Here is a 22,635-nt window from a genome sequence, read left to right as displayed (position 1 = left end):
GAGCAGTTATACTATCAGTAAAGTCTCAACCATATTATTTTACAACTAGTTCAACATGCCCTGCTAACATCTACGTTTACGGTGAAATCTCCTTTTCTAAGGAGTGAAAAGGGTAAAGTACTGTTAAATGAGGAAAAATGTTACTATACCTATCAGTTTCTAAAATAGAATTTATGGCTCTCTGACTGTCCCTTTAAAAGCACTGTTTACAAAGTCATGGCATAGAAATTATAGCTTAAAAAGCCATTTTTCCTCTGTTGCTGTGACCTTTGCTGCTCTGTGTTGTCCATCAGAGTTGTAAATTATTGGAGAAACATACTGTATTTGAGCACTTGTCTGGAAACTACTTAATGCTCCATAATATGTATGTAAAACTCTATTATATATATTGATATGTATTACATGTGCCAAGATAGTGTCAGGATATTTCTGGTGTGCCAATCTGTGAAGGCCCTGGACTGTCAGTCAGGAGGGTTTCCCTGCAGGTGGCTTGGGCTGAGGTCCCAGCTTCTCAGTTTGTTTTACTTGTTCTGATATATCCTATGAATTCATTGCAGAGAAGAGGAGGGATATCAGACTTCTTCCAAAATGTGAAAATTTATATGTAAAGGAAACTTACGGACTCTATTTTTAGCGCTGCTCATATTTCTTTTCTGCTGTTTCAGCTGACTTGAACAACGTACGCTTCTCTGCCTACCGTACGGCCATCAAAATCCGAAGACTGCAGAAAGCACTGTGCTGTGAGTTTGGCCTTTGAGACAAATTGTTTCTCTACAGTACTTAGGGAAGGGAGGGTGAACTTAAGTCTAACAACATTAACGTTTAACAAGGAACTAGATACATCCTTGACAGATCGTCAGCCAGCAAACTGGCAGGAAGAATTGCCAATAGTAGGTGTCATTATTGCAAATAAATGAATTCAATTAATGAAAAAAGGAGTGTAGCAGGTAAGTTGAAATAATATGCCCACTAAGAATACTTTGAGAAGTGATAGGAAAATAAATTCTGGAGCTCTCAACTTGATTATTGCATACTGTTCTTGATACAAGCTGATACAAACCAATGTAAAATTATATGAGCTAAAATGCTGACCTTTGACGTAAACTCAGACTTTTTATTATATTTTAGAGTTCTATTCCATTTTTTGTGTGTGTTTACTGCTGCTAGGTATAACTTCAGAAATATTCCTCCCTCTCAGAAAGAATATCTTGCTGTGTGAATTCCAGTTAAAGAAGAGTTCAGACCACTCAAAGTGTGAGGGTAAAGGATACAGATCTGTATAGCTGGTTATAGGTCGTTGGTGTTGCTGTACATTTTAATCACAAAAAGCTACTAGGAAAAACCAAACTACTAGTATTAGCAATAATAGTATATGTGTGTATATATATATATATTGGGAATCTGAGGAAGGGTCTTAAATTTAGGTAGGAAATAACAATGCGTTTAATGTGCACATTGGATATTCTGCCCAGACCTGTGCTGGCATTTGTCTCTGGTTTTAAGTGATCTAATTCAGCCACAGTCCACTCTGAAGAGCAGATAGGTTTCATCAGCAGGAAAGGAAAGGATCTACTGAACAGCCTCGGCTGTCTAAACTACTTAATTTCCAAGGTTCCTGTATGTTCAGTGTTCATGCACACTGATATTTTTGCATCGTACTTGAGAATTCAAGATGAGAATAAGAAAGATGATACTTTATTGAGGGAGCAGACCTATATTGTAACTGCTCAATGCTTATTTTGGAGAAATGGGATTGACCTAATAGTTTGATGTAATGCAGAAATGGTTTACATTATAGAGAAAGGCAAGATATAAAGTCAAGGAAGATAACGGAAAGAGCAAAAAAGGTATTTTTTTTTTTTTTAAAGTGAGATTTTGTGAGAAGGCAGAGAAGAGAAGGTGTGTGGAAGAAAACTAGCTGGAACTGGGGAGACTAAGGTGTACAAAAAGGAAGGAGTGCCAAAAATTGGCAGAGATTATGGGGATATGGATTTTAAAAGTTATTAGGACTATGAATGGAAAAGAGAATACATAAATCCACTCATCTGCCACCAAGTAAATAAGAGTGAAGTAGGAAAACAATGGAAACAGGACAATTTTGGAAGGAGGTGTTGGTTGTGAATGAGTGTGAAGACCACAGATTTTTTGAAAGACCTTTTGAAAGATCCTAGTAACAACTGGTATGCAAATATTGTACAGCATTACTAAATTCAGGAGTCCTTGCTGTGAAAGGACTTTTCAGCCCTGAAGGGTGAGTAGGAACTGCAGTCTGATTAGGAACACAAGAAGTGCAAAGCCATCCTAAAGATGAAAGCAAGGAAGGGGTTGCGCAAAATTGCACAAAAAGGGGTCCCTTTCTACTCTCCAGGTCTTTAGTTTTCTTTCCAGCCTAGAAAAGAGCAGTCAGATCTTGACAGTAGCTTCTTAGCTGAACTTCAAGTGTGCATTATACCAAATGAAACTGTGCCTGAGATGGTAGCTAGCTACTCCAGAAAGCTAGAGTGCATCTGTGTAACAGCACAGGCTCCTGGGAGTACCTCTCACCACTTCTTTATATGCTGTGCTGGCTTCTTACAAAATTTCAAATGGAGTTCAAGATCCTGGGGGAAAAAACCAGAACCTATCCTTTGAAGGTATTGAAAATCTGATGGTATTGAAAGAAAAATTGTATTTCTTTGGCATAGCCTAGAGCTTCTCTGTGCAAGAGATATGGTCCCACCAAAGCCTGTAGTTTCATCTATAGTTTACACTAGCAAGACTAAAGAGCATTATGAGCTTCCTGCTTATCAGTGTGCAGGGTATAAAGTATGCATCAACATGTACCTAAAAACCAAAAGGAAAGCAAAATTCTCCTTGTGTGTGCTGCTCCCCAAGGAAGAGTGAAAAAGCAGACTGCACGTGATGGATGCTAATCATGCTGCCTATTTCTGACAGGCATACAGATTGTCTAGCGATCCGTATAGAACAAACTTTGCTTTCACTGCTTCTAGTAAGCTTTGAGGAGGAACATCCTGCTCTTGCTTTTGCTGCAAAATATATCAATTCCTGTCATAACTGCAATGGTTAGCTCTCATCATTCATAGGTTTCAAAAGTGTCCTCCTATCAAAGTGAATATTGTCTCCAGTTTCAGGGCAGGGGCATGGAAGGAGGGCAGAGGGAAGTAATAAGAACTAAAGAGAATATTCCAATTTGAAAAAGCCAGGAGTAAAACTGTCATCTCTACAATCCAATCTGCCTCGTTATTTATGAAACTATTTGCTTGCTTCTCTGCCTTATGGGAGGAGACAACAGCCAAAAAAAATAATCTTTGTCTTTATTACATGGACATATTTGACCAAGGATTGGTGTAAGAATGTTGTGAGAACACATCATTATGGCTTTTTAAGAAAGATATTGCAGATTACCCACAAAGCTAGGTGTTGCAAGTATTTTCTGTCTCTGAACAGGAACTCATTATGATCTGGCACAATTTTAAGACCACTTTCAAAAATGTAATCAGTGTTGTTCCTTTTGTCATGGTTTGCTTAGCTGATTATTTCTTGTCGGGGAACAGGTCAAATTCCCTTTGACTGTGACAATTCTTGGCCTGATTTTGTCCTATGAATGGCTTCTGAGATAGCCAAAACACAGTATGTGATAGCACCTCTTCTCTGAGGAAGGGGAGAGGGGTTAAGCCGTATCTAGAATTTGTTTCTTGACTTTTATTTGTTGATGTTTTGTTTTAAGGTAGGGAAAGAGTCACCATTTGTGCCCTTGCCACTCATTCTCTGGCCTGAGTTACTTTAGTCTTCCGTTTTATTTCCTGTAATTTTAATTGTGGGTGGGTTTTGAAGGTGTTTGGATGCAGAATGCTTCAGAAGGGCTTATGTGCTTAAGGCAAAGAAAACGTCAAAGCAAATCACTGGAAAATGAGGTCATTGTAAATTAAAATGTGACACATGGCTGTCACAGCCGCAGTGTGTGTATACCTGCAAAGGCCTTTTTAGGGAGAATTCCAAAGGCACAGCTGGAGCAGGAGGCACAGTCCCACTTGCACCTGATACTGACTTTGCAGTGAGGAACAGTTTAAGTGCTATACAAGCAGGTTCAGGAGTATGTAATTTGAGAGCTGTGCTTTGGAAAACTGCTGATGCCAGATCTCTCTTCTGAGTCTTTGGCCTTGCTAAGTGTCAAAAATGGTTCTGGGGAAGTTATTCCCTCCCACTCCCCCCACCCTCCTTTACAAGCAGGAAAGTAGAGTCATGTTTCACCTCGTATATTTTGGAAGGTAGATGCCTGCAGAGACTAATTTGTGTGTATGTACCTATGTGTATTCATTCTGCAGGAAGCTGAGAATGGTTGCAGGTTGGAAGAAACAGATTCTTAGCTTCTCTGTCGCAGGTTATGTGGGGCAAACATACTGAGAACACTTTGCCACAGTAGCCGAAGAAGAATGGGGCCATGGAGAATATCCTATGTCGCAGTTGTACTGGGCAGCTATGCAGCAGCAGGATCTGACTATAATACTTAATTCTTGTGCAGCATACTGTAGCTTATTTTCAAGAAATGATGTTGCCCCAGATACTGAAGTATAGTACTGGAAGGGAAAAAGGGAACAAAATCACCATGTATATTCAGAATTCTGTCACTGAGCTCCTCTAGGTGATGTAAAACTTAAGAATGCTAGTAAGAATATCAGCTGCACAAGGAATGAACGTTAAGGCATGCCGGACTAAAACCAAAAGTTGTGTAGACTTGTAGACTTCAGACACTTAGTCTTTTGCAGGAACTGCTGTCATTCACAAGGTCTTTCTAAAACAGAAGTTCCATGGCAATGCCTGGCTATTTTCTGTGGGGTTGCAGCAGCCTCCAATTTGCCGTAAGTAGCTGTATGTAGTTACCTGCTCCTGAGTCAGTCACTCACATCTGCTTGAACCACGCTGAGTGATGTGGTTTCTGTTTACAGTTTTCCTTTCGGAAAGTCTCCTCACTGCAGAAAGGAAAGAAATGACCCTTGTGTCCATTTGTTGGTTAATAGCAGAATTGGTCGTTCAGCACATTTGAGCAGATGCAGAATGGTACTGCAAAACTTCACTAAAAGCTGTGTACAGTAGATGATGTGCTAGCAATGGCATGGAGTCTTAGGTTAGCTTTTCCGCATCTGCATAAACACGGTTTATTTAAAAACTTTCAAAAACGGAAAGTAGTGAGAAATGAGAAAATAATCCCTTTTTACATCAGCCCGATCCAGGGGAGCTGCTAGTGGGTAGACCTTACCGTGACAGGGATAACTGAACCCAAAGTTCATTCAGACAGGTGAGTGCTGAAATAAGCAGGGATGGAAGCAATTTCCTCTGGTTATTCTCCATGAATGGTGTCATCCAAAAGAGTATGTTTTTCTTAATTTGTATTAGTACATTAACAGAGTTTAATTTTAGTATGAAAATACTGAAAGTACCTCTCCTGATTCCCTCTAGAATCCTTTGGCAGAAATGTGAATGTGAGATCTTGGTGCCAGCAGATCAAGATGTGAAGTTAGCAGGCTGACACTCCAGTGTCTGTTGAATGGCCATTTTCAGTGCAGGGATAGTTTTGTTAAGCCAAAACCAAAGGTTACAACTTCCTACCATACCAAAGCATTCCAAGTTTTCACTGGCTTTAAAAAGGGAAAGTTTGGGGTGCTGTCAGTCTGGTTTAGGAAGCTGCTTACCTACTTTTAGCCAATTGTTAAGTACCTTAGAAAAAGAGGTTGCAGGGGGGATGGGGTGGGGGGAGGGGGAACCAAAACAAAAAACAAAAAACCAAACCAGCAAACTGCTGGCAATCATTTTGAGGTTTTTTCCCCCTCTGTAAGTCACGAAAGAAAAACATGAAAAGTGGCCATCTCTCCAGAGTACAATATTTATGTGATTGGATAGCATGTTGTAGTTTTGCACCTAGTTTCAACCCCCTCCCTCCACCCCTCAAAGAATTAGTCTGTGTTGCATTGTGATTGAGGGGGGCATTGGTATTGTTTTGATTTTAAATAGGGCTGTGAGCCTTTTCCAGTGTATTACATATTTTCCAGCTACTGTAGGAGATTATGCTGCAGTGTACTGCCACATACTTGGGCTCCTTCAAGTCAAACTAGTGGCAAGGTGTTTTGCTGCAATTGGCAGTCTGCCTGTTTGGTAAATACATGGCTGGCATTCGTGTGCAAGCTGAAGAGGTGGGCTTAAAAAAAAAAAAGTGAAAAAATGTAAAACCCCTTCAAGTCTGATGCTGTAAGGTTAGAATAGAATGTACTGATGTCAGTGAGGGAGAGGAAAAGCAAGGGCGGTAAGGTACTGTTTCTCATTTTACAGTGCTATGAGGAAGGGTAGACTGGGAAAAGGGATTGGGAATGTAGCCTTTTGGCCCATAACCTTTATATTTTGGTAGAAGTTCACTGAGTTCTTGACAGAATTGATCATAGTGGTTAGTGTTGTCCTACTCCTGCTTTTTACTGCTGTACTTACTTTCCAGACCAAGCTAGACTTCCCTGATTTGCACAGCCTGCCCTTCCCGGGTCCTTGTTTAACATTATTGGTATAGAGCAATTTATAACACATCTGAGATTGTCATGTTTCATTTTGTTTGAGAGATGACATTTATAGTGTAAATGTGTTCCTGGCTCTTCAGAAACAGTTCTGTATGAGCTTGGAATGTACCTCAACTTTGTGGTGCATACATTGTAGCAAGTATAATAATACATTGCAGCTTCCCCCCCATCCCCCGTAAAATCCTCACTTCTGTAAAAAAATGTCACTGAGGATTATATCACCCTTTGACTTAAATTATTCTTGCTTCTTTTACACTATTTCCTCCTTTTCCACTTTATTTTGCAAAAAGAATTAGAAGAGCTCATTGACAGCTTTTTATTTTCACTATGCAAACCCCAGATTTTCAAATGATGTTTGTGTGCTTTGGGGAGCAAAACCCTTTTCACCTGTAGGATATCTGTAGCATCACCAAATGATTATAGAAAGAATCCTTTAATGAAGGAGATAAAAATATTTTTCATGAAAGCATAACTTTTAGTGTGCTGGAAAACCACAATAAATAATTCCCCTGTTTCCCTCTCCCTGCTTTCTTTTAAGCCCTAATTTAGCCAATGCTATTCAGTTAATCAGGCCTCAGTACATTACTACAGCTTTGTTTTGCTTTATATTTATATTTGGTTTGCTTTATATATATCAAAAGTCAGAGTTATTTAATGGGATTCTGCTTTATGGTAAATGTAAAGAATCCTCTAAGAGTAGTGGACTCCCAGTGTATGCACATCTAAAGTTAGTATTATGTAATTACACAGGCTACTTCAGTGGCTTTTTGAATGTTCTGATCTGTGCCGTTGTCACCATGGTGTTCATGTTGATTCTGTTTCTTTAAATATACAGTACCAAAAGTTTGTTGACTTCTCACAGATTTTCACTAAGTGGAAGCTAGGTTTTGGCTAATTGTCTGCAGTGCTTGCTACAATATGCACATGAACAATTACGGTGAATGCTATGCTTGGGCATCTATGTTCACACCTTTTTGTTTATTTTTATTTTTAAATCGCCTCTTGTTAGTGGACCTATTGGACCTGAACACAACAAGTGAAGTTTTCAAACAGCACAGGCTGAGTCAGAATGACCAACTGATTGGTGTTCAGGATGTGATCAGCTGTCTCACTACCATCTACAGTGGACTCGAGGAGAAACACAAAGACATGGTGAATGTCCCTCTCTGTGTAGACATGTGTCTTAACTGGCTACTCAATGTATATGATAGGTAAGTAACAAGTATTTATTCCCAATGTGTACCCTATGAATTTCATGTTGTATTAAGCAAGTATAAACCATGGAAACAGAACTGGTAATTTTTGCATGTGACATCAAAAATGCTAGACTTGTACAATTGTTTTATATTTTTTCTGAGTTACTTTCTTGAGAAAGTGACCATGATAATAGAAAAATGGTGTAAATTTAAGTTCTTTAAGAAAAAGTTGTATCTTTTGATGGTCATGACTCAGTAATGAAAGTGCAGTTGCTTGCAATTAGATGTTTCTCATGCTGTCCTGCTTAGAGACACTGAACTAACATTACACTGCTTTTATACTACTACCAAAGAAACACTGAAAGGATGAAAAGATTTCAAGATATGTATACATGAGTAGAGATCTGGATACACTGCTTTAAGCTGTGTTCCTACTATAAATGTTCCAAATTGCCTAGATTGTTTGCCATTCATACCAGATGTATAGGTGGTGACAGTTTTGTTATTTATTTTACACTTAGTTACTTGCATGCCATAATCCTGCCTGACCTCCCTGTTCCGAATCCTCTGTGTAGTGGTGGTTTTTCTGATCTCTGCAATAAAGCCTGTCTGATTCTGGAGGGTCAGCAATGTCCCGGTCCTGGCTCACTTCCAGCAGGTGCAGCTTCTGCCTTGTACCAGTTCTGAATACTGGTGCTATGTGATCCACCTGCCCTGGTCCTGGCAGCAAAGCTGTGTTTCTCCATTGGATTGTGGCTTTTTCTCAAAACTGTTTCGGTATGCTTACAGAAAGAACTTGTGCATTTATGTAATGCATGTCTGCTGTTTCCAGAGAGAGCACTGAGTCTCAGAGGACATAAAAAATCCACTCCCAGCAGCCTCTCTTTTGGTCAGTCCTTTCTGAGCCCCCAGACACGTCTGTCTTCTGCTGCATGTCAAATTCTGCCCTCTCTGCCCTGCCATGCACTATGTCAGTCTGCATGACCTACAGGCTCTATGTTTTTATTTAGATGTGCTTTTGAGTCATGAGTTTGTTGCTCATTTTTCTTAGTGTGGTTGCTATTCTGTTCTCCCTTTTGTAGCAAAAATGGGGAAAGGACTTGGTTTCAATCAGCTGCTCTATTCCCTACAGTGCATCTCCTTACATTGCTTGAGCAAAGGCATTTCAGGACTCTTCTGGAGCTGAATAAAGACAGTATTGCAATACACAGGTGGTCGCTTCAGTGTGTATAATTGAACAGATGCTTTAGTTCAGACTTAACACAGATCAGAATTTCTAAGCAGCATGAGGTTAGTTTTAAAATTTCTTTGCTTTCTCCCCATTTGAAGATGGAAAGAGCAAAAGTATTTCTTAAATAATGACAGAAATTCTTATACCTGGCTATGCAAAAGAGAGTTCTTACTTGTTGATGTATGCATTATCTTCACTGTGTTCACTCACTTAATCAGTGCCAAATTCTAACAGTTCATAGCTTTTTGCTTTTTCTCCCTTTAGAGGACTACACACCAGCACTCCTATACTTTGTGGATCTTATCTTTCATTTTTATTTTAAATATTGTGGTAGGGGAGAGGGAAGGGGGGAACAGAGTATATATGACCATTTATTATCTTTTTGCTGACTACCTATTATGCTTTGACATTCAAATATTGCTGTTCAATATTGTGACATTTCTGTTAGTTGGACTCCTTATCATTATTGCTGGAAAATGGGAGAGCATATCAAATAATGACTGGAAGTTCTTCCTCCAGTTACTTTTATTTTGCAGAGCTCTGTATTGTGAGTGAGTAAACACATCACGTGCAAATAGAGCCGTAGATTAAGTGGGTTGCTTGACTTAAATGTTATTGGTTATTTAGAATAAGAGGTTTAAAAATGTCAGAATTTTTTGTAGTTACTAGTTGGTGGTTTTTTTCAGTTTGATCACAAATCCTATGTATTTTCTGCAGCTTACCTTTGCTTCCTAACTTCAGTTCAAGTCAGTTGTTTAATCTGTTTATATTTAAAATGCACGTAGTAAGCAACAAAACCTTCTTTCAGTAGGATTCCCTGTTGCTCCTATTTCCCCTTATTATTATGCTGAAAGCTTTAGTGTAGGTAATTCTTCAAGCTGATGAAAGACTAATCTTTAGTCAAAGTTTGCAAAATGGAGAATGAAGGTTTTCTGAGATAAAATTACCTCTTACAATGTGTTTCCTTGCTCCCTTTTCAAATCCACTCAAAAAAAAAATCTGAAAGAATAGGCACCCATTTAAAGCTGGGGTTTGGGTTTGGGTTTTTAAATTGGGCTTTAGAAAAGAGCTAATTTGTGTCTTGGCATTTCCATTGTTTATTGCACGGGTGTTATACATATACAATGTTTCAAATCGTTAAACTGCCTACAAAAAGCATCTGTTAGGCGCATGCTATTAACCTGAGATTTAATTACTGATTCACAGATTGATAGCAAACTGAGTAGTTCTTCAGACTTACCTACAGATGTCTTTGGCCCTTGAAAAGAAGCAATTTATTTTTAGAAAAAGTCTGTTGTGTTCTGGTATTTTCTGACAGATCAGGAATGATTCATTCTTCAAGCCGAGGAGAGAAACATTAAATTTACTCATGAGTTTAACTTCTTCAAGGACTCAAAGGTTGTTCCAGGCAGCAACATCTGCCCTATAAACTTTTTCCAAACTTAGAGCTCTTTGTTTTGGTTAGTCCAGAGTAATTTTTTTAAAAATAAAATTAAAAATAAATGCATTGCAATTTACAGTGAGAGCTGTGAAGGAAATGGTTTGCTCTATGAAATCATTTGGCCAGGCTTACCTATGTCTAAATCATCCACAAGCAATAACCGGTGGTTATTGTTCTAGGCTATATACTGGTCACATTTGCTAAAATCTCCAAGTGTCATTTATATGCAATGGACTGATAGCTTTCAGTACTAATGGAATAGCTTAACGCCCCTTGAAATGAGTTGTTTCAGCTGTTTTAAAGTCTGTCATACATAATAAAGAGTACATGTACTAGTTGTGGGTGATGGCTCATTATTTCAATCAGAATTACCCATAAAGAAACTTACATGCACTGTTTTTAATGTCTTCCAATGTTTATCTGGTTTTTTTTTTTTGTATTTCAACTTCTAAATTGTCTTGGGTTATTTGATATTAGGATACTTTCAATAATGCCTTCTTTTGAATTTAATTTCTTTGGTACATTAGTCTAGGAAGGGTATCTATGGTATGGCACTTACGCTAACGTTTTCTATATGGTCAAAGCTGTCTTTCATGATCATTCTCTATGACCCAGCCTTCCCCTGAAGATTTACAACTTTGTTATTTGTTGTTGCACTCATATACCTGGCAAATTCTAACACCAGGCTCAGTTAATATCCCAGGCTTTAATTTCAGCAAAATCTGAACTTCTGAAGAATGAGAAGGATGAGAGGCCTGCTCAGTCAGCCTTAACTTTATGCCCTGGTTTTGACGGTAGCTGATGGAAATTTTCTGCATGCGCTCCAGTTGCATTCCCTTGTGTTGGTGATAGCTGTCTTGATTCATAGAGGACTCTGCAGGAGTAGCTTAGCAGGCCATGAATAGTACTAAGCACTCTAGAGAGGATATGGCCCTCTGCAGGGCAGGAAAATGAGCTCCTTTGTCTGACCTCTGTGGCTGATCAAGTGGAGGCATCTATGGGGACCTTCAGAGACCTAATAGGCTGCCTTCTGTTGCTGGGTAATGTAGATAACTAGTAGCGACAGTCCTTGGTAGTCCTTAGCCGCAGGGTCAATGTTGACTAGGCTTGAGAGCTATTTGGCAAGAGAAGTCTGAACTGAAGTGGGCTTATCTTTTTTTTTCTCCAGTTTTCCGTGCTAGTGGCTGATGTTTTTAGGATATTGCCCCCTTTCCCTGGGGGACATAGGGTTCCTCTGGACTTGATATTGCGTATCTTGTTTTCTGTTGTCACTCATCCTTAATTATGCACTTAATCTTGTTCTCTGGCAGCTTTTTGTTACCTGGCTAGCCATCATGTGCAGCTGTACCCATCGCTGTTTGCCCCTTTGGTGTTCACATAATTCATATGCTTATGTAAAATGCTTATATATTACCTCTGTCTATGTCATCACAATGCTACAGAACACTTGCATATCATTGGTAAACAATAGTTTTATTGTCTCATATTCAGCAACCTAATATTCATTATGTCCTGAGAACTCCCTTTATAATTTACTTAAAGAAGTGCCACAGGCCTTCGTTTTGACTACGATGTAGATTGTATTTTCTGTCAAAGAAGTTTTGTGTTAGGAAGTTACTTAGAGAAAGGGATGAAGTTTGCATATGACAGTTGCATGATGATAGAAAGTATTTGTAAAGTTTGCTAAACTCATTTTCCTGGAAAGACATACTCTCAGAAAATTTTAACTCTGCCTTAATGTCTGTAGTTGAATATCCTAGGTGTTTGAGCAGAAACAGAAATGCTATTTTTAGGATTTAGCACACTGTTTTATAGCTGACATGTTCCTGTGTCCAAGTAGTGCTAAACTGTATTATATGATTCCCAAGTGCTCCATGCAGCCTGTGCCTGATGTAGTGAGGTTGGGATCGTAGTAATTTCATTTGTCTGGAGTTCAGTTGTTATAGGATTAGCAAGGGAACTCATGAGGCATGACTCATGTCTGTTGCCGCTGTTACCTGTGTGTTACCTGTTCTTCCCACCCTCTCCTCTTCTGCATCCTGTAGTTCCAGTATCTCCTGTACTAAGATACAGGATAAAAGTGTTCATTCTTTCTCTTCTGACACTACAGCACTCTAACTTACCCTTTTTTCCCTCATTTGCTTATGTTACTGTACAGTAGTGACAGTCATCAGCTTTATATAAAAAGTAGCTTTTTTTTATTCTCTGCAGCTGATTTTTGGATCTCTGAAACAGCTGAATGGTTGCTCTCTGAATAGAGAGCACAAACTATGCAACAAAGACAGATCATGTGCTCTGATCCCAATCCAGCCTCTCTAGGTGTGCAGTATGGTACCCTCCTGTGCCCTTGCCCAAATGATCTAGTTAGCCGATTCCCCACTAAAATAGTCCTCTCTGTAGTATATGCTTACAATCCATTCTCCTGCCATGCCTGGAACCAATGTGTACCTTTTTTTACCGCGTATTTTGGCAGGTTTAAAAGTTGAATTACTTCTGGGTTCTGTGCAATCTCCAGACTGGCAGTGGATGAATGTGCAACAGTGGGATCATACCTGAGGCATATGGGCCAGAGCCTGTTGGTGCATAGCTAGAGACAATGGAATCACTGACAAAATCAAGGATTTCTTTATTTCCTCATCCCCCTCACATCTTTTTCCTCTACCCTTCCCCGTGAAACAATACAAGTCCAGTTCATTTGGGGAAGGAGAAGAATGTCAGCATCACACTATAAGGGCAATGAATCTTTAGACTTTATCTGAGTCCTCTTTTTTTCAGGCAACACAGAGGGACAAATGGACTTCAGTAAACAAGAAAAATGCTCCTGACAAGCAGCTATAATGGTTTTGCCATTTTCACTTGAAGATAGGTCAGAGGTCAATAACGTGCCATTTTTGTACTGCCTTTCACTGTTGTATTGATGGAGAACAGACAACTTTGCTGTAAACCGGTTAATAGTACAGTGGTTCAGGCTTACCTTCATCAGGAGCAGAGCAAGAAGTATCCGACCTGCTTAAAGTGGTCTCATCAATTGATTTTGTAATGACAAGCACGCTTGTATTGCTGTAGTGAATCTGAATAGTGTGCTGGCACTTAATTGTAAATACCCATGAATTTTGTATGTTTTCAAGCATTAAAAGGTTTCCTGAACCTTCTCACTGTAAGGCCTTGATTTTTAGGTGTTTGTACACACAGCACAATTAGTTGGTTGTGTTGCCGTTCAGAGGCACCTTGACAGGCTGGAGAAAGGGAAAAACAGGAACCTCATGAAGTTCAGTGAAGGGAAATACAAAGGCCTGTCCCTAATGAGGAATAACCCCATACACCAGTAGAGGCTGGAGGATGTCTGCCTGGAAAATAGCTTTGCAGGAAAGGCCCTGGGGGTCCTGGTGGACACCAAGTTGAACATGAGCCAGCAACATGAGCTTGTGTCAAAGTAGGCCAACAGTCTCCTGGGCTGCATTAGGAAAAGTCTTCCTAGCAGGTCAAGGGAAGTAAGCCTTCTCCTCTACTTGGCACTAGTCAGACACATCTGGAATGCTGGGTCCAGTTCTGGGCTCCGCAGGAGAAAAGAAACATGGACAAACTGGACCAAATCCAGTGAAGTACCATGAAGATAACTAAGGACTTGCAGTATCTGATGTGTCAGGAGAGGCTGAGAGATCTGGGAGTTTTTTAATCTGGAGAAGTTTCAAGGAGATCTTATCAATGTGCATAAATACTTGATGGGAGCAGTAGAGAAGATGGAGCCAGGCTCTTCTCAGTGATGCCTGTTGTCCTGCCACTGGGCAGTAGGCATAAACTGAAACAGGGAATTCTGCTTTATGATAGAGGAAAAAGATATATATTTTTTTTAAGTGAAGGTAATCAAGCGGTGGCACAGGTTGCCCAGAGAAGCTGTGCAGACTGCATCCTTGAAGATATTCAAAACTTGGAAGATATTCAAAACTTGACTGGATATGATCCAGGAAAACCTGCTCTGCCTGACTGAGCAGGGGCATTGGTCTAGATGATCTCCAAAGTGTCCCTCCCAACCTCGGTGGTTTGGTGACTCTCTAAGCTTTTTGACAGACTTAAAACATTGAATGAGAGGTATCAATGCTACAAAGTCTATAGGTTTAGGGTGGTGGTAGTGGTGTTTGGGTTTGGTGTGTTTTGTTTTGTTTTTTTTATTGTGTATCTTATTTCAGTGCTAGTATTTAGCTGTTTCCAAGAAAAAGGCTAGGGGGAAATATGTTGCTCTTTAGGAAAATGTAATATTGCAGGCTTTTTAATTTTCTTTTGTATAATTTATTAAGAAAATGCTTTTTGTGCAAAGGAAGTTTTACACATTCCCCATAGCAATCTGCTGAATTCTGGAGAAGTTTGAAGCCTCCACATATGTGCCCTGACCTTTTAGCTGCAAAGCTTTTCTGAATTTCTGCCTTTAATAAACAAATGCTGTGGTCAGTCCTGAGTTAAATCAAGCCCAAATGAATGTCAAGCTTTGTTTTTCCATTGAATACAAAGTTAAAACACAGACAACCCTACACAGGAAAGAATGGGGAAAGAACCTTATCAAGGTTGCAAAATGAGCCATTAACATGTTAGAGTATGCCAGAATGATGTAGTGTCTGTGATTGAAAGAGGTAATTTGAAGCTAAGCTTGAATATATAAAATAGGTGGCACTTTTATAACATTCTGCAAAACTGAGTCCTGATTTTCAAACTAGGCAGTAAAAGTAATGGGTGGTTTAGATTAATTTGGCAATAATTTCTCTGTACCTCGGTTCCAGCCTGTGGAATGGAGAAGATAATGCTGTATAGTCTCACTAGATTAGGTGATGGTTGTGAAGACAAATGTGTTAATATTTGTAAGGTGCTTAGCTAATTTACTGAGAGCCCAGGAGTAAATTAATAATTTTGTATTCAGCACAACATTTGTGAAGTAAATCAGACAGCAGACCATATGTTGAATGGGTAAGACAGAAAGAGATAGATCTAATAACCCCTCCAGAAGTAATTAAAAGATATATCACTTCTACATGACAGAAGGGACCAAAGTAATGTTTGAGTTTATTAATTTTAGTATTATCTTACTTGCTGGTGAAGGACCCAGCTAACCTTGAATGCAGGGTTTGTGTGAAATATATACAGTTTATCTACTATTCTCATTTTTATTTTGCCGTGTCTCATCTAAAGACAAAATTGTGTCGTCTTTTTTGGTCTTTGAAAGAAGAAATCATCAGATCTTTTAACAATATCTTTTGAACTTAAAATTGTGCTTTTCCATGTACCCTGGGTTTATTGCTTAAGTACATTTTTGAGCAGTGTCTTGTCTTGCAGTTTTCAAATCACTTGCTTTGGTACATACTTACTTTTTCTCATGTTCCATAAGGTTTTTGATGTATGGTTGTTGGGGGTTGGACATGTTTATTTTTTTCATGTTGGCAAAGCTGAGCCTGAAGCATGTTGCTTAAAGAAAACCAGCTCCACATCATTTAATTACTGCATGTGGTTGGCTATTTATATCCTGGTACACATGTGTATCAGAGCATTTTAAACATAAAAGGAAAAAATGAAGTGAAAATAATCAATTAGTTACTGTGATACGAAAACTTGGTTTTGTTTTGCAGTCCTTGTGTTTCACACTGAGTAATAGGCTTTCCTGCTGTCTACTGGTGTATTTTTTCTGTGTATATCACATTATTAAATCATGTTGAGAGTTTTACTGAGCTAAATATCTGCCCTTTTGGAGTAATACAAACTGTTTTGACATGTAAACTGCTTAGAAGGTGAGCTGAGCTTTTATAAGGGAAGAATTCTTAAATTATTTGTAGCATTAATTTGTTTTGAGATTTGAAGTGTATTTGAAGTAGAACTCACCAGCGCCTTTGCATTTTTTAATAGACGAGTTGGAATGAGATAAAATTAAACTGTATTGAATTGTCTTATCTTTATAATTTCAGTGGCCGAACTGGAAAAATTCGTGTGCAGTCCCTGAAAATTGGCTTGATGTCTCTTTCTAAGGGCCTTCTGGAAGAGAAGTACAGATGTAAGGAAGAATGTATTTTATAAAATGCTTACTTTATGTCATTAAGTCATGTACAATGACAACACATGTAGCAAAATTTGTAGTAACACATTTCTCATGCCTGTAGCAAGACAGTTTTCTTGTTAAGTGAAATAAAATTGTTGTTTCTATTCTCATCAGTGACAACAGAGAGAGTAGGATTTATATCCTGACTGGAAAGTTTTGATATTAATTATGCATCAGCATAATGCACAGTATTGCACTCTTCAGAAGCAAAGGAGGCTGTAGCCACGCAGAAGCTGGAGAAGTATTCTATTTGACTGATTCTGTTCTTGAGTATGTGTGTATCTTTACAGAAAATTCAAGCAAGTCAGTGTTGATTGGAACAGATCGATAAGTCTGATAAAGCAAAGAAATACATCAAAATCCAGTAATTGTATTTTATGGTCTATGAGAGAGGTGATCTGAACTCTGAAAATGGTTTTCCAGTATATGTGCTTTCTGCCAGAACTGTACAATTAAAGTTTAAATTATGTTGATTTAAGTAGTCTCACAAGCTTGAAAAACACGGAGTAGTATAGAAATATTTCACAAAAATAATTGCAGGAGCAGAAGAGAATTGAGTAACTTTGTAGCAAACCTGCCTGACAAATACAGAACCAGAGATTAAGCACTATATAAGAGCATCCTAGGTGATGTACAGGTATATACTGTGCACATACCCTAAAAATTGCTATTGTTTGCAGTAGTTCCTTGATACATTTTGGAAACCCACGTAAAATGTAAAGGACTGTATTTGTCACGTACCGTTGAAGCTCTGCAACAATTTCTGCTTTCCTTAGAAGCATTTGTAGGTAATGTAATCTTGGTTATTAACATTGAGCAAAAGTACAGGTATCTTATGCATTGGGGCATATTCTGGAATCTGAGTGGCATACTAAGAAGGCATTGGGAGTTTTAGTTTCCCTATGTCATTGGACATATCTGTGGATCAGTCCATAATTAAAAGAGCTTGGTAAACATAGCTATGTTCAGTAGTGACAATTCAGGGGGTAGTCTGCCATTTGGTGTGAATTAAGAAGCTTTTGTAAAGTATAGGAGTTAGACTGCAGATAATGGTAACCCTATCGAAAGATGCTTTTAAAAAACTAAAACCTGGGACTAAACTCACATTAAATTGCTATCAGTAACGAACTACTACACTTACTGTTTACCAAATACAGGCACTGAGGCAGAAGGAGGAAATTACTAGGTCAGATTAATTTTTACGTTGTTGCTTTGTGTCTGCTAGTAAAATAAAAATGGCAGCTGATAGTGGCTGCAGATTTCCAAATCTGTTAACAAGGTGGGCTTTTTTCTGAAGGTTGCAGTGAAGAGTCCTAAAAAGTTAGTACAGAAAAGGTCTCAGGAGACTTTTGTACCAAGTGACCGTAACTTCAATATGAAATACATCTGAAATTGAAATAGTTGCTCAGCTTCTTGAAACAGAGAATTAAGATAATACACCTTTTTTTGTTGTTGCTGTTGTAACTCCTGTTCTGATCAGTGGGTGAGGCTTTGATATCTTTATTGTCAGCTGTATTGTCCTTACAAACCATTAAATTGGCACAAAAAAACTTTTCAATCTGAAAGAAATTTTGTCAAAGGAAAGAAGTAAGTAATAGTGTCAGGTACTGGTTGTTGGCCTTCGGTGGCTTTGCAGACAGCTTTTTGGGGTCCTTGGGCACAGACGGATCTTTGGTGAGAGCTGTCTTGTTTGTTTTGATTGTAAAACAACCTACTCATTGCCTGCCATTGTGAGAAATTTTTTCATTATCTGTTGAGCTTTCAGGTCCTCCAGTGAAAATCATAATGGAAATGGCAAGTATTTTCTGGAAATTAAGTCACTTGGAAGAAAGAGCGGTAGAGTGTTTAGTACAAATTACCTGTATTCTGATTTTTTCCCTTTCTCAGACCAGCTCCTGACAGTTGCTCCTCCTTTTGATCATATTTCTTCTAAGCATTTCTGAGGCGTTGTTGATCCCAGGCTCCTCTGACCATGGCAGTCATCATATGGTTGCAGTTGGAGCCCTTTGCAGAGCACAGACCATGTCTTAAATGTTGTAGTCTGAGAGGCATGCTCTTCTCAGAGTAGTTGGCAGCAAAATGGGGAAGTTTCTTCTTTTAAAAACTTCCAGATGAACTCTTCAATCCTTTGTAAAACTTCTAACCAGACTGCTCAGGTGTCTTCTACCTCAGCCTTTCCAGAGACTAGCCTTTTGGGGATTAACTTGAAGAAACATCATTTCTGGGCTGCTGAGACATTGGGTTTATGAAATAATAGGGTAAACTGACAGAGGACAAAATTTCAGTCTACCAGTGCAGTTGACCTCCATCTTTCTCACTTACCATTTTGGTGAAATGAAGCTTTTGTTCTTTTTCCTTTCTTTAATGTGAAGCGTTTTTCTCTTTCTCTTTTTTGGTTTTGGTTTTTTTGAGGTTTTTTTGGGGGGGGGGTTGTTGGGTTGGTGTTGGTTGGTTGGTTGGTTAACAGCCATCTTAATTCACATTCATTTCCATTGAAAATTGTTAACTGTACATTATTTCCAGTATAGGTAGGATGTCCTCACTTGATACATTTTTTTAAAAACTGTTTTGCCAGAGAAACTTCTGTGATTTTTTTTTTCTTTAATTAAGCTTCTTTTTAAGATGCTAGACTTCAGGGTTGACATGAGAATGGATCTTTAATTAAAAGTCCCAATTACTTTAGAAGAAACATTGAAGCCTCAATTAAAGAATGCATATTCTTGAAAATGTTTAAAGACATGCTTAACTTCAAGTACACACCTGGGTGCTCCTGTGAATAAAAATGGACCTGCAAATAAAAGTTGCCGTGAGTTGGTTACACCTATGCTTGTAGGGTGAATAGCCTAGGGCTGCTTTTCCAACAACCTCATCTGGCAGTATCCATGTTATGCTCCCCTTTTTCTCCAGCCCAAGGGGGCCACGTGTGAGCTACCTATTGTAAATGACTCCAGACCCTACTTAACTCTCACATCATTCCTGGTTATTTTGTGGGAGAGTTAGTCAACTTTGATCAAAATCATAATGGGTATAGTGGCTTAAAGATAGAGACAACAGCATTCCAGTGCTTGGGTTTAGACCTTGGTGCTGCGGTTCAGTTCACTGGTATAGAAGTAGCCTTAAAAAATGGAAAAGAAACAAAAAAAACCAACAACATGCACATGACAAAAGTTAATACTAGTTTAGTTCCAAAATACTCAGCAAAATAAACAAAACACTTTCTATTTACCATCAGTTGTTCGTACATTATTACAGGACTTCTGAATGCTGTGGTAAAAATGAAACTTTTTTAACCACTCAATTTTAGTGTCCCAAATGTTCTAGGAAGGTAAATTTAATCATATCAGCAAGTGTTAGCAGCAGTAAAAAAAATGATTTTGCATGTGTGATTATTCACAGCGGGTTTTATGCCTAGTTGTGCAATCAGGAGAAAAATTATGTCTCAGAGTATGGATTTCCTGAGGGACAGCAGGAATTTTATCTTCCCTCCCTTTTTTTGAGTTTTAGAAGTGGAGAGAAGTAATAGCACTGTATAATAACTAGGAGTACATTTGTGTGCTTTTCACTCTTACCTGAGCTCATTTTTAACACAGAAAGCCCAGACTGGCAGCAGAAACAGAAAACACATGTGGAGTTTTATTTAATGTGTAGATTTTCGTTCATATAATTTAATACATAAAAACTGTAGGATCTGAGGTGAAAAAAAAAAAAACCTACTTGAAAAATCTCAGCTGTGAAGCAGTTCAATTTTCAAGTGATATACATCATCTTTGGAATGTCTTTTTTTCACTCTTATGTTTATGTTGTTAATTTTCAAACCATTTGTAACTGACACTGTGATAGTTTAAAAAAGAAAAAAAAAAAAAAGAGAAGAAAAAATATGCATCCTGTTTGTAACAGTGCAACATAAGATGTGTGTCATGAACATCTTACTACTAAGACTTTTATTACCATTTTGGTAGGAATTTAATAAACTTTTCAAACAGTTTTAAGTATTCCCTTCTGTACCAACAAGGACACTTCTTCAGGTTGTCCAGCTAAGCTGCAGTTTTGAGCCCTGCTGGATGTCATCCTCAGAATACTAGTGTGAGGCTGAATTTAATTTAAGATTAACTGATATTTTTTTCTTTTTTAATTGTTTCTGTTTTTTTCCTGTGGTTCAGGTCTGAATAATCTTTTTTTTTTTTTGCTACCCCAATCATTCTTCTTTTCCTTTTGGTAGAGTCTCTTTTACAGTTTGAGCTTTATATCAATGTATTTTATGTGTAAAGTCATAAAATACATGTACATATTAATAAGCTCCATTTACAAGAGCTTGTGGTTTCTGACATTGCTGATGGGTGATGTACAGGGTCCCTTTGCCCACTGGCATGGGTGTGGTGTTGGGGTGCTCCCTGTCAGAGCTAAAATGACCCCTTCTCCCATATGTCTACCACTTGAGAGCTCTCTCACCATGCCTTGCTTGCCCGGGAGTAGCTTGTGGGTTACTTTAAGGGGATAGCCCAGGTAGCGAGAACGTTTTGGCTTGCCATACCTTTACTTTAGGGGCTTCTCCTCCTGTGTGTCATATCACACACACACAAAGGCACTGAGGGTTTGGGGAGAAAAGTATACCATGCATGAACTCCCTTGCACTTGGACACCCTTTGGTTATGGCACAGCTGCTAGTGTTAAGCATAAATTTTTTTTTAAGGGAAGTGTTTTGGAGAGTTTGAGCTCTTCAAAGGTATTTGCTGATTTCCTATTTGGTTCAACCCTAGCTAATCATTCCCTTTCCTGCCACATCATTTTCCCTCTATTTATTAGCTCCCCAATCAACTGAAGTTTTAGGGCTTAGGAATTCACTTCATCTTCCTCACACTTAATGCGTTATTCTTCTTTTAGTGCCTGTTTCCACTCAGAGTGATACAAACAGAAAGAATAAAACAGGCATTTTAAAAATTTATTTATTTTTACCCTATCAGATTCCTTAAACGGACTCTTAGAAACTGGAAAACTGTCCCAGCTGCAGCTGGAGAAGCTAGCCAGGATCTGGGATTGCCAAAATGAGCCTGCAGCCATGCAGTAATAGTTCTGTCACTGCTGTTGTCTGTGGAGTTTTTTTTCTCACCACTGAGTGCTGAAGATGCTGTAGTATTTGTTTGACTAAGTAAGAAGGGGCAAGAAAATGCAAGAAACTCTAAAAGTTAATTCGGTCGTCTGGATTTCTGTTTTGTGCAAATCCTTTCTTCTGACTCAGCCTCCTTTGCCAAGACAAAAAGTATGACCAGGCTTTCTGAAGCACACTGACAAAGCTTGGCAGTTGCTCCAAATGGAGGGCAAAACAATTTACACAGTGTAATAACAGAGTTTCTCTTGAGTGTTTCTGAACAAAGCTTGTCTGTTTCTCAATCAGAAGTGCAGTCAGACTGAATTTTCAAATTTCATGTATTTCTAATCTGTTAATGTTTTTTCTTGTGGGAAACATGAAAAGTAGAAGAATAGTATAAATTGATTTTGTTATATTTTTTTTCTTTTAAGATTACTTAGAGCTTTAATCTAAGCCAGCCACTTGAGTGCAAAAGGAAAATGTAAAAGCCAACTGGAATTAATACAATGAGTTCAGTTCCATTTCTTCTGTAATTTGTACCAATCACAGAATTCTAAAATATTTCTGAGATTCTCCTGAAAATATCTTAAACACTGAATTAGTTTCATCTTGTGGGTAAATATTAATGTACACAGCTACAAAGTTCCTAAATCAAGGATTGTTGGCAGAAACATGTTAAAAAATTCAGCTGAAAGTTTTAACAATTAAAAATGTTCAATCAAAAGAAATGTGTTAAACACTTAAGAAATATTATCTGTATTGCAGATGGACCTATTAATTCAGTGCTTTACTCTTAAGTAGGTACAAGCAACGTCTGTCTTTGCAGTGTCTGTATTTGGAGCAATTTTCTTGAATCCCTTTCAGCCTCATTTTTTTCTGTCACTGCAGTCTTCCCGGAAGGTCTACTTACACTGCGTGGCCTCACACCTATCTTAGGAAAAGGGAATCAGTAAGGGGAAAGTACATGGAAGCAGACATGGTTATCTGGGAAGTAAATGTGATTAATGTTAAGCTTGAATTGTCTTGCTGGCTTCTGCTTTAAGCT

At 38.4% G+C, this 22,635-nt stretch overlaps 1 protein-coding gene across 7 annotated transcripts in view; it reads left to right on the top strand.

The window, feature by feature from the left end:
- The window catches only part of UTRN (utrophin), a 413,274-nt gene that overhangs the window by 345,521 nt on the left and 45,118 nt on the right, over nt 1–22,635 (top strand). For all 7 annotated transcript variants that reach the window (XM_037392250.1, XM_037392248.1, XM_037392249.1 and 4 more), the window contains 3 exons: nt 666–740; nt 7,570–7,771; nt 16,374–16,459. In XM_037392250.1, coding sequence (XP_037248147.1) covers nt 666–740; nt 7,570–7,771; nt 16,374–16,459 — 363 coding nt within the window. The remainder of the gene's footprint in view (nt 1–665; nt 741–7,569; nt 7,772–16,373; nt 16,460–22,635) is intronic.

The sequence above is a fragment of the Falco rusticolus genome, chromosome 6, assembly GCF_015220075.1.
Source record: "Falco rusticolus isolate bFalRus1 chromosome 6, bFalRus1.pri, whole genome shotgun sequence".
In the NCBI taxonomy this organism is placed as follows: domain Eukaryota; kingdom Metazoa; phylum Chordata; class Aves; order Falconiformes; family Falconidae; genus Falco; species Falco rusticolus.
This window is presented reverse-complemented; position numbering and strand designations above follow the sequence as displayed.